Source organism: Carassius carassius, chromosome 20, assembly GCF_963082965.1.
Source record: "Carassius carassius chromosome 20, fCarCar2.1, whole genome shotgun sequence".
Classification (NCBI taxonomy): Eukaryota; Metazoa; Chordata; class Actinopteri; order Cypriniformes; family Cyprinidae; genus Carassius; species Carassius carassius.
The window spans coordinates 16,511,364-16,524,062 of record NC_081774.1 but is presented as its reverse complement, the minus strand read 5'-3'; the positions used below and the strand labels follow the sequence as shown (position 1 = coordinate 16,524,062).

The 12,699-nt window shown below is 38.9% G+C and overlaps 1 protein-coding gene across 2 annotated transcripts; it reads left to right on the top strand.

Annotated features, from left to right (window-relative positions):
• Positions 1-1,539: 1,539 nt before the first annotated feature.
• LOC132096494 (polypyrimidine tract-binding protein 1-like) lies at positions 1,540-12,699 on the top strand. 2 transcript variants are annotated; one of them, XM_059501884.1, is made up of 16 exons: positions 1,540-1,610; positions 2,520-2,573; positions 3,420-3,450; positions 7,282-7,348; positions 7,597-7,769; positions 7,868-8,014; positions 8,128-8,283; positions 8,370-8,480; positions 8,572-8,752; positions 8,848-8,928; positions 9,012-9,166; positions 10,134-10,167; positions 10,845-10,937; positions 11,033-11,249; positions 11,330-11,407; positions 11,494-12,699. In XM_059501884.1, the coding sequence occupies exons 1-16, from the start codon at positions 1,603-1,605 to the stop codon at positions 11,624-11,626; spliced, it is 1,719 nt and encodes a 572-aa protein (XP_059357867.1). In that variant the 5' UTR covers positions 1,540-1,602; the 3' UTR covers positions 11,627-12,699. The 2 variants fall into 2 exon arrangements, with proteins under 2 accessions (XP_059357867.1, XP_059357868.1); XM_059501885.1 differs by having other exon boundaries at positions 1,588-1,610; positions 3,423-3,450.

Sequence of the window (12,699 nt, the reverse complement as noted above, 5' to 3'; positions counted from 1 at the left end):
CTGCAGGCTAAAATCTAATTCGGTTACCTTGTTTAGCAGCAGTTTGTAGGCTAATGTGATGCTACTCAACTACTGTCATGTCATATTTAAAACTGGTGTCGGGGTGGAAGGGGGGGGGGGGCAGCCAGAACATCCTGGACCCTGTGATGAGTGGGGCCCATTGTGGTCCTCTACGGTATAGCCTACTTACTGAAGAAGGGGAGGCCCACCCATTAAACCTTTTCCCAGGCACATAAATACTAGTGACAATGCTGATTATATTAGCATTCCACAAAGATATTGAATCTGAGTACATAGGCAGTAACAATTTGGAGAATTTAAGTAAATGATGCTATCATTTGCCATTCATCTCAATGACAAAATGGTTTAAGTTAAAGTGACAATTCACCCAAAAATGAAAGTTCTGTCATCATTTACTCATCCTGTGTTGTTCCAATTCAAGTGTCAAACACTTTCTAAGCTTTATTTCTTGTGTGGAAGCACAAAAGAAGATTTATTTGAGGAATGCTGTTAACAAAACTAATCGCTGACATTTATGCAGACAAAACTCTGAAGTTCCTCAAAGTATCTCCTTTTGTATTACTTGGAAGACTGAAAAAGTCTGACGACAGAATTTTTATTTTTGGCTGAATAATGTACACTTAGCCAAAGTGTAGAACAATTAAACGTGCTAAGTGGTTAATGGTGAAATTGATACATTAAATTGCTCAGAGTCTTTAGGTTTTCTGGAGTCTTTAGTCATATTTAAATAATAATCTAAATATCAGCTGATTTATGCTTTTTTATGCCACCCAAATCCATATTTTCTTCAAATATCATTAGAACCTTCCTGTTATTAGCTAATTAAATACCTTAGCCAAGCGTCATGTAAAACTGTTTTTATCTCTTACGGAACAGCGTCCTCGTCGATGCTGCTGACAATGGGTTCAAGCACAGTTCACTCCTCTTCATCTCATGGTGGCAACCAGGAAAAGGTTTTTTTTTGTTTTGTTTTTTTGACATATTTATAGAACATTAACAAAAAAGACATTCGTAGTTTTTAGATTTACAAACAAACCTGAGCGTACATACAGATATTACATCACAATATACATATTCTCATCAGCAGGCAAGTAAAAATTGAAGCCAAGTTGAAAATATAAAAATAAAATAAAATAATAATACAAAAAATAAATAAATAAATGAGCAAATATATATATAAAGTAGGGGAGTAGGACAATATTCAATTAATAAAATCAAAGTCTTCCAATAAGGAGTACAAATACACTGCTTTAAGACTTTTCATCCTTCTCACGGTCTCCAAATATACTTTAAATTCCTCCTTAAAAACCACTAATTTTGGAGGGATTTTGAAAAATTTACATTTGTGTATATGCAACCAGGAAAAGTTTTTGCAAACTTTTTCAACCGCCTTTCCAGACTGACAGCCCTTCTGTCCAATCCCGTTGTCGAAGAACATTTGAAGTCCCTCCCATACTCGGCGCTCCAGGGTCGATGGACCAATCAGAAAGCGCCAATCCCCCCTCCGCCATTTTGTGAGGATATAAGAAATACTAGCAGGTCTACCTCCCGTCTGCGACAACCTGTAGGTTTGTTAGTGCCATGGACGGGTAAGTTGAAAACACCCTCATTCCAAATGTGTTACCCCTTAAACACGTTTTTGTCTTTTAATATTTTATACATAGCTGTGGCTTAGTCACTATCCGCGTTTAAAGTGTGTTAAATGACGTAGAGTGAAGTGGAAATGGTGATTTTTGATTTGCCTCTGCCGCTCTTCATGTCTCTCGAGCCGGAAGAGCCCAAAAGTTAGACCAAACTGACCAGCGACCTGTTGCAAGTCGTCTAGTTGAGAAGGCTTCGTGAAACACAAGCCAAATAAAACTACAGGATTTCTTTAACCTCACTCCTAAGCGGAAAAGATCAAATGATGCTTGTAACGAGCAGAAACCAAAGAATAGCCGCTATTTGGCAACCAACGTGTATCAGTTTCCGCATTGTTGTTGGGTGGCTAGCTCATTGACTGCTAGCCTGCTAAACCGGTGCAAGTTCAACTTTATTCTTGCTTGTCTCGTTTGTATTGTCGATGCACGTTACTTATTTTTAAATCATTAATAAGTACATTTGATAAACGCGTGAAAGTCCAGTTAAAGTAGCTGTTTTACATAATGACGCGTTGAAAATGTCACTGGTCCTCCAGAAATAATCTTGATTTAAGGTTTTTTTTTTTCATATTTGTGCTGATTATAAAGGGTACACGTTGTATCCTCTTAAAATGTAAATTTTGTCATGTTACTCACCATGTTTAAACATTAAGTTCATTTTCTTTAATGGAACAGAAACCGAGATGTTAGGCAGAATGACAGTCTACAATAAAAGTTAATGGTGATCGAGACCTGTCATTGAGCATAACATTTCCTTTTGGAAATGAGGAAAAACATACAAGTTTATAACATGAAAAATAATATATATATATATATATATATATATATATATATTATTATTTTTTTTTTTTCCTGCAGCCGTTTTGAGACTGATCTGTATCCTCTGGGATCCAGTTACGTCACTGAAATAGAGTAAGTTTTGCATTTCTATAAATATTCGCTGGTTGTACTGCATTATCACCTGAATTGGCCTAAAACGAAGAATTCAAGATATTTTTAAGAAAAGAGTGAAAACATCGATATTGTTGATATGAAAGAGTGGATTTAACAGGCCTGAGATGTTTTACTGTTTGTCCTGTGGATCAGGTTACTTCCTGGAAGGTGCAGCTTTAAAATGTAACTTTTCTTTTGAACAGCTGTCTGTTGTTCCTCCTTGACCCATATTCCATCTAATATAATTCATTTAATATATATAACCTACTATAAATCTATATTACCAATTGACATTTTTGTATCAGTAAGTATCTTGAGCCCTCACACTACTCTGGCACGTTCTGGCAGTTCTGTCTGCTCTCACATTGGTAGTCACTACATTGTTGCAGATTATCAGCATAAAGTTGAACTCTTAACATATCATTCATTTTAAGTAAGAGTTGCTGATTTTGTTGGCCATTTCACAGTGACTTGGTATAAAATGAAAATTAACTTTTTTTTTTTTTTTTTTTTTACCTCAATTTATTAAAATCGTGAGATGTCTTTTAGTACACTTAAACCCCACCCATTTCTACATTTCTTATTCAAATTTGCCTCTGTCCAATCAACAACTGATGGGTAGAACCAAGTGCCCATCCTGCTTTTTCAATGTTCAGTTTCACTCAGATTTACATCACAATATGGAAGAAACCATTGTCTCTGCTATGATTGCATCACAACTTAAAATATTGCATAGGCCTGTCTTTTGCAGCATTGCCGTCAAATTTACTTTAGCATCAAGACATGTATTTTCTAATATTGTTTAACTTTTTTGTTCTTTTGTAGCAGTGTCCATGATATAACAGTCGGCACAAAGGTATGTCATTTTATTTTATTTTTTCTTTTAACTTTTCTTTTTTTATGTATAAATTGTTGATTTTTTGCCAATTGTTTGTTTGCAGGTGTTAAGTAACAATAGTAGTTTTGGTTGTATATCTGGTTTTAGAGGTTGTACCTTCCTCCTTCCTCTTATCCTGAAATGCTGAGACAAAGGAAACCGCTCTTAAAGCTGAGCCTGAAAATCTTGTCCCATCTGCATTTGATCCTGCCACTGTAATTACTCTAGTCAAAGGTCATCTGCTGTTTAAACAGTCACAGTGATAAGTGACCCAAAGGTGAAAGTAGCCTACTTTGAAATCTTGTAATTGTTTTGTAGACAATTTGTAAATGGTGGCCTGGAGAATTTACTTGTTATATTTAGCTACTTGTGATTTTGCTCTACAGATATTAGTTTACAGTATTACTTTTTTCACACTTATTTGTATGTGTTTTTGCTTCGAGACTGCCTGCTGTTGTTCCCCCTGCCCTGATGTCTTTCACACATGTGAGGAAGAGTAGAGATGTAGTAGATTGAGTTAGCCCTGTCGGTGTCTGAGCACTAATACTGTGGCTGGAATGCTGTGGTTGAATTCCTGTCTCCCTGACCCCCTTATTCAACACCATTCAAGACCGTGCTCTCACCCAGGAGGCTTGCACTTTATCAATGGATGTAAACATGTTGGCACCTGAAAGTCTTGAGCTCCTAGACACTAGTGTGGGAGTCATGGTTCTCTGCTTCATTTTATTTTCCCTATCCTAAGCGAGTGCTCAAGCTGCAATGCCCTGCAGTTAAAAATAGAGGAAGGAAGTGCTGGAGTTGGGTGGATGTCTCAGTTGAAAACAATGGATGGTTCAGCCAGAGAAGGCTTTCCTGTCATGACTGCTTTGTGAAAGATGTTGAAACCTGACTTCTGCAGGTTTTAGCTTTGGGGAATGTACAGTCGTGGCCAAAAGTTGAGAATTACATAAATATTGGAAATTGGAAAAGTTGCTGCTTAAGTTTTTATAATAGCAATTTGCATATACTCCAGAATGTTATGAAGAGTGATCAGATGAATTGCATAGTCCTTCTTTGCCATGAAAATTAACTTAATCCCAAAAAAACCTTTCCACTGCATTTCATTGCTGTCATTAAAGGACCTGCTGAGATCATTTCAGTAATCGTCTTGTTAACTCAGGTGAGAATGTTGACGAGCACAAGGCTGGAGATCATTATGTCAGGCTGATTGGGTTAGAATGGCAGACTTGACATGTTAAAAGGAGGGTGATGCTTGAAATCATTGACTACGTTTACAAGCTGTTAAAATTCGGGTTATGGTCGGGTTAAGGTCACTATTCGGCTTTCTGAAAAATTCGGGATAACCCGTTTACATGCGTGAGCAGAGAGAGTTACTCCTGTATACATGGAATGTGTAATCCGTCGCCAATATCCTGATGTAAACGGCGACGCGCGGTTAGCGTCTGGACGTATGGACAACAAGACGCAAGATGCGTCATTTCCGATTCTTCTTCCTGTATCCAAAGACAACAACAGCAGGAGCAGGTGGATAATGAATAGTTTGGGGCAGATAGCTATAGTCTTTGTTTGCGCTTTGGCGCTGGTACTGATCCACCAGCAGCACTTGACACTACTGTGCCTCTATACTGCACGCGGGGTTTTTTATGCGCCGTCTCTACTCAAAAGACCAAGATTCCTTGCGAATAGAACATGCGCAGAACACACATTTTGATGGGGATATGCCGAAACGCGTTTACACGACCAAATATTCGGGTTAGAAAAGGGGTACCCCAGGTATAATATCCCGGTTTTTAAAAACCGGGATATGAGCATATCCGGGTTTTTGCCGGTGTTTACATGGCCGTGCGCGACCGGGTTATTGGCTGCATGTAAACGTAGTCATTGTTCTTCCATTGTTAACCATGGTGACCTGCAAAGAAACGCGTGCAGCCATCGAGTTGCATAAAAATGGCTTCACAGGCAAGGATATTGTGGCTACTTAGATTGCACCTAAATCAACAATTTATAGGATCATCAAGAACTTCAAGGAAAGAGGTTCAATTCTTTTAAAGGAGGCTTCAGGGTGTCCAAGAAAGTCCAGCAAGCGCCAGGATCGTCTCCTAAAGAGGATTCAGCTGCGGGATCGGAGTGCCACCAGTGCAGAGCTTGCTCAGGAATGGCAGCAGGCAGGTGTGAGTGCATCTGCACGCACAGTGAGGCCAAGACTTTTGGAAGAAGTCACTTCTCTCCAAAAAAAACATCGGGGACAGATTGATCTTCTGCAGAAAGTATAGTGAATAGACTGCTCAGGACTGGGGCAAAGTCATATTCTCCGATGAAGCCACTTTCCGATTGTTTGGGGCATCTGGAAAAAGGCTTGTCCGGAGAAGAAAAGGTGAGCACTACCATCAGTCCTGTGTCATGCCAACAGTAAAGCATCCTGACACCATTCATGTGTGGGGTTGCTTCTCATCCAAGGGAGTGGGCTCACTCACAATTCTGCCCCAAAACACAGCCATGAATAAAGAATGATACCAAAACACCCTCCAACAGCAACTTCTTCCAACAACCCAACAACAGTTTGGTGAAGAATGCATTTTCCAGCACGATGGAGCACCGTGCCATAAGGCAAAAGTGATAACTAAGTGGCTCGGGGACCAGAATGTTGAAATTTTGGGTCCATGGCCTGGAAACTCCCCAGATCTTAATCCCATTGAGAACTTGTGGTCAATCCTCAAGAGGCGGGTGGACAAACAAAAACCCACTAATTCTGACAAACTCCAAGAAGTGATTATGAAAGAATGGGTTGCTATCAGTCAGGATTTGGCCCAGAAGTTGATTGAGAGCATGCCCAGTCGAATTGCAGAGGTCCTGAAAAAGAAGGGCCAACACTGCAAATACTGACTCTTTGCATAAATGTCATGTAATTTGTTGATAAAAGCCTTTGAAACGTATGAAGTGCTTGTAATTATATTTCAGTACTTAAAAGAAACAACTGAAACAAAGATCTAAAAGCAGTTTAGCAGCAAACTTTTTGAAAGCTAATATTTATGTAATTCTCAAAACTTTTAGCCATGACTATAGTGTCCTCCTTGCCCTTGAGGCTGTTTGATGAAGACTGGGGGGAAAATCAGCCCCAGTACCGAGCGTTCAGCTTTGGTAACAATACTTTCCTTTGGGCTGGAACAGAACATGCATTGTGGTAATGGTGTAAAGGCTTTGGCTTATCCAACGCATGTGACCACTTCAGCAGAGACTAGCCATTTGAAGTGGTTTATTAAGAGAGTGATGCTGAATGATTTGCTCATTGCTCCAGTGCTCAAGTGGCTCCAGCTTGGCCTTGAGTGAGAGACTTTGTATTAGTGTTATGGCTGGACACAGCTGCCTCTGTTTGCCTTTTCTCTTTTTCTTTGTATTGCGTTTAGCCGCAGTAATCTGTGTAGTGCTCTTGTGTATAGAGATGCCTGGCCCATGAAAAGTTGTAATCCTAGGCAAAGAAAATACTATTTTTTTTATTTTTTTTTTTGTAAATGTTTTCCAATTGCGTCATCTTAATGATTGTGTAATCAGATGATGGGTTAGGCGGATGCTAATCTTTGTCACATGACTTTCTATAATTTGGTGTCAGATGATATTTTAACCCTTGGAGGCATGGCTCCTTTTTCTTTAAGGCAATATCATCTTTTTTTGTTTTTTTTTTCAGTTACATGACCTTAAAAAAACTTCAGGTGGTTTACATCTAATGGTATTGCAATGTGGTTTGAGTGTCCTATATTTTGCAACCTTGAAAAATCATTCCTGCTTGATGAACAACTTCCCTTGTCCTTTCAGAGGGGATCTGACGAACTCTTTTCCTCCTGCATCTCTAACGGACCTTATATAATGAGCTCTGGAGCAGGTAGGCATTTTTGACTATTTATCAAAAGTAGATCAAATTGATTTCATACAAATGCTGTTCTCTTTAACTTTGTTCTTCAGAGAATCCTGAAAAAAAATTGTTAACATTATTGTAATAGCAAGAAATATGTTCTTAAGCAGTGAATCAACATATTAGAATTCACATGAAGAATGTTGCATAACTTTAATAAAAAATTACTAATTCTTACCAACCACAAACTTTTTACTATTGACGTCTCTTCCTGTCAGCAAATGGTAATGACAGCAAGAAGTTCAAAGGGGACATCAGGAGCCAAGGCATTCCTTCACGAGTCATTCATGTACGCAAACTGCCAAATGACATAAATGAAGCAGAAGTTATTTCTTTGGGGCTTCCTTTTGGCAAAGTGACCAACCTTCTGATGCTGAAAGGAAAGAACCAGGTAAAAAAAAAAACCTTCCTTTCATTTCCCACAAAATGTGATTACCCTGCTTTGACGTGCAACATTGTGCCTGGTCTTATTGTGTTATCTCCTCACAGGCCTTCCTGGAGATGAACACTGAGGAGTCAGCACAGACCATGGTCAGCTACTACTCCTCTGTCACCCCTGTCATCCGCAATCACCCGATCTACATGCAGTATTCCAATCACAAGGAGCTAAAGACTGACAACTCTCCCAACCAAGTTGTGAGTACAAATTACATCACATTAGGCATTCGATCAAGGGCAATTACGCAATATAAATGGGTCGTTCAAGACTGATAATGTATACTTGTTCTCTGCCCCCTCCTTTCCCATAGAGAGCACAGGCAGCACTGCAGGCGGTGAATGCGGTTCAGACAGGAAACATGTCTTTGAGCACTGTTGACGGAGCAGGCATGGGCAGCCAAAGCCCTGTACTGAGAGTCATTGTTGAAAACCTCTTCTACCCAGTTACACTTGATGTTCTTCACCAGGTGCTAACTCTTTTTCAAAATAAATGGGGGGGGGGGTCAAAGCACTTCCAAATGCTAATTTTTTTTAACCCTTTTTTGAAATTTAGATTTTCTCAAAGTTTGGCACCGTTTTGAAGATTATAACCTTTACCAAAAACAACCAGTTCCAAGCACTGGTCCAGTACTCGGACGGAATGACTGCTCAGCATGCAAAACTGGTAAGTGGCACAGTGGATCAATATCGTAATTGATGAATGGGTGGCTAAATCCCTTCTGAACCCTGTAATCATTTGGCTTAACATTCAACAGTCTTTAGATGGACAGAACATCTACAATGCCTGCTGTACCCTTCGCGTCAGTTTCTCTAAGCTCACCAGTTTGAATGTTAAGTACAACAATGATAAGAGCAGAGACTACACTCGCCCTGACTTGCCTACAGGAGACGGTCATCCCTCCCTCAATGCACAGACGATGGCTGCAGCTGCCTTGAGTAAAACTTAATCTACTACTTCATTGCTGTATTTACTAAATGTCATTTTCATGTATAAAATCACAAAACGGAATTTTTATTTTTTTCCCTTTCAGCTGCTCCTGGTCTTATCTCTGCATCACCATATGCTGGGGCTCATGGTTTCCCACCAACATTTGCCATTCAGCAGGCAGCAGGTTGGTCGCAGCCTTTATAATGGATCTCTGTGGATTGCAAGCGTATTATCCATGCTGTATACTGAAAGCTGTCCCTCCCACAGGTTTGTCTCTGCAGGGTGTGCCTGCTGGGGCCCTTGCATCGCTCGGTGTCCCTGGTGCCGCTGCTGCTGCAGCAGCTGCAGCAGGACGTCTGAGTCTTTCTGGTCTCGCTGCTGGAGGAAACAGTGTCCTGCTGGTCAGCAACCTTAACCCTGAGGTTAGTCCCTTTTTTGACCTAGTTTAGATTCCCTTTGCTGTTAGTTTATTAGGCTTTGGTTTGTTTCAATAAGCCAGACATGATTTTGGTTAGAACTGGTACAGTTCATAGACAAAAACAGAGGAAAAAGTGTTTGTGGGATATAATTAGATGGCATCTAGTTAAGAAAATTAATTCTAGAGCTCTTCAAATCATATACTGTGTATTTAGGACAGTGTGAAGGCTCATTTTCTATTATACAAACATGCATGTCAACAGTTTCTTAATATTTGTTGACCTTGTCTGAAGCCATCTAAAACATTTCACTTCTAGTTTTTCTTTAGAGCTATGAGTGTGTATATATAGTCTCTATCTTTCCTGTGTTTTAATGTTTCTCTCCGTTTTTTTTTTCTTTTTTTTTTGTTTTTTTTTTTTTTTCCCTTACTGTTCCTAGAGTGAAATGCATTTAATTTAGCAAGTTCTGCTGAATGGAACACTACATTTTTCTTTGTGTGTACTGACCTTGTTTTTTTTACTTCCTTTTTCTTGTTTCTCTCCCTCCCCATTCCCCTTCCCCCTTTTATTATTTTAATACCTTGACCTGGAATCTTTTGCCAACTGACTGCGCCACTTTTTTTTTTTTTTTTTTTTTTTTATCATTTTAAACTCCCCACCTTCTCAAACAATATGGTTCCCAATTCACGCCAATATTGGATACATATACAATTTTTGTTTTTCTGTTGTACAACCAACACACAACAACATCCCCAACCCACCACCCCCATGTTGTTGGATATCCTCCTCCGTTACCTCTACCCTTCCCCCATCTTTCCATCATGAACAATATCACCCACCTTCATGATCCTACCACCGTTTTTCGCCATTCCTGTGGAACTGCCTCGCTGTGGACATGTTCAACCTCCACTGTCCTGCCTCCGATCTTTTCCTGTCTCTTCCTCCCTACGCTGCATTCCTCTGCTGTCTTAAGAGCGTTACGCCCCAATGCCTCTTTATTCTTTTCGGTATGTTATCATTGGCATCTCCTTTTTTTTATTACCTTCTTTTTGTTTCATATTTTAACTTACTTTGGTTTGTATATGTGAAATATGGGGGTGTTTTAGAGAAAATGGCATATCAGCTGGAGCTTTTTAGGCTCCTTCATTTGGAGATCCCAAATATGTTGCCAACAGCTATATATCATGCGTTTTTTTTTTTTTTTTTTTTTTTTTTTTTTTTTTTTTTAATTGAACTAATCCCTCTTGCTGTTATATCCAGTTTTAAAGCCTTTTGCTGCAGCTTTTTACCTATTGTGAATGCCATGCTCTCTCAGTAAAGCCACATTGAATATTGCATTTTATAATCTTTAGAAAGCTGTGTTTGATTCTAATGTTTTGTCAATAATCAGAGTTAAAAGTATATATTTCCCCCCCCAGTCCCAAACGTAGTATTTAAAACCATTCAAGATTACTTTTGGTGTACATCTTTCCAAAATTGTTGATCCATGTTTGTTTTAATAGAATTTTGTTTAGGTAGTAAATGTAGTCTCTTACCAACAGTATTGCATGCCTTAATTTACCATAAAATTACTTGATTTTTAGATACCAAAGTAAAAAAAAAAAATTAGTTTTTGTTTGTAATCAATTATCCGCTCATAAAGTAATCACGTCTTTACGTAGATATCGTAATTGTTTTTTTGTAGGCGTGTATGGTGATGTCATGAGAGTGAAGATCCTATTCAACAAGAAAGAGAATGCTTTGGTGCAGATGTCTGATGGAACCCAAGCCCAGCTAGGTATTCATAATGCTCTTCATATTTCAACTTTTAGTAAGTTACATTTTTCAAAGAAGCTTGATTTTATGCAACACTAACATGTCTTGTCCTTTTAGCCATGAGCCACTTGAATGGACAGAAACTGTATGGTAAGGCTTTGCGGGTCACTCTCTCCAAACACACCACTGTGCAACTGCCACGAGAAGGCCATGAGGATCAGGGGCTCACCAAGGACTACAGCAGCTCTCCTCTTCACCGCTTCAAAAAGCCAGGCTCCAAGAACTACTCCAACATCTTCCCTCCTTCCTCTACTCTCCATCTTTCCAATATACCGTGAGTCCAATAAAACTAAACCAATCTGTTTGGTAGTCTTGAGCATTGACTTATTAAACACCAATGTCTTCTCTTTGCAGACCTTCTGTCACTGAGGATCATCTCAGAGGCTTGTTTCTAAGTTCAGGATCTGTGGTTAAGGCCTTCAAGTTTTTCCAGTAAGACATTCTAATTCTAAAACTCTACAGATGTTGCCATGATATTTGCATAAGTCTTAAAATGTTGTTTTTTGTTTTTTTTTCAGGAAAGACCGAAAAATGGCCCTTATCCAGTTGGGCTCTGTGGATGAAGCAATCGAGTCTCTGATCAAATTTCACAATCATGACCTGGGAGAGAACCATCACCTCAGAGTTTCTTTCTCCAAGTCCACCATCTGATGGAGGCTGTTTTGATTTAGAGAAGGTGAAAGGACTGTCACTTTAGACCAAACTTTAAGCCTTCCACAATTTATATCACTGTGGACAGATGTTTTCCACAACACACACTTCATCATTCCTTTATTATATCTATATTCAAATATATGTCTATTTGTAATTCCAATTTGAACCCAACCTGACTTGGGTTTTAATAGTACCTTTTCTCAGACGGTTTGTCTCATGATTCAGTTCATCATTGGCACACATCGGTTTTGGATCATAGATGCTGCATAGTTTACACTTGTGCCTCTGCGGAAAGCCGCAGCCTTTCAGGTTGCACATGCAAAGCCTTGTTTTGTTTGTTGAACCTATAAATTAAGTTTTTTTTTTTTTTTTTTTTTTTTTTCAAAGCTATTCCCTATTTACCTTCACAAAAAAATAAACTGTGCCTTACATGGTGCTTAAAGTATATCTTCTTAATGACCTTAGTAATGTCTTGATGTTTTTGGCTTCTTTGCAGGAACCATTAACCTCAGACATACAAAAAAGACTGCCTGATGTTCCCAGGTGGTCTCTGTTTAAATATGACTAGTGGAAGCACAGGAATGTTTTCCTGTGAAAGGCAGCAACTAGATCATAGTTCCTTACAGGCTTCGGTTTTGTACCTGACTGTCACAGCTCGTTTTGCATATAGTTATTTTATATATGTGGTTCTACTCCTAATGTACCATTTTAAAAATATTCTATATTGGTTTAGTTTCATTCCATATTATTTACACTTGTATACTGCATCATCTTTTTGGGTATTGGCCCATTGCGCTCTGTCTATACAATCATATTTTCCATTTAGTTTGGAGTGGGACACTTAACCACCAAAAGCCCCAACACACACACTTCTCCCTGTTGCTTATTAAAGGTTTTTTTGATTACATCAAATTTTGTTTATGCTGAGTGTGGCAAAGGAAGTCAAGCTCATGAGTGTTATAATGAACTTCCAGAACTCAAATTTCTACTGTGTCCATTTGTCACTTGCCTTTTGTTAAAGAATATTCGCATTACAGAGTCTTAATCTCCTCTGTGAGTTGTGTGAACCG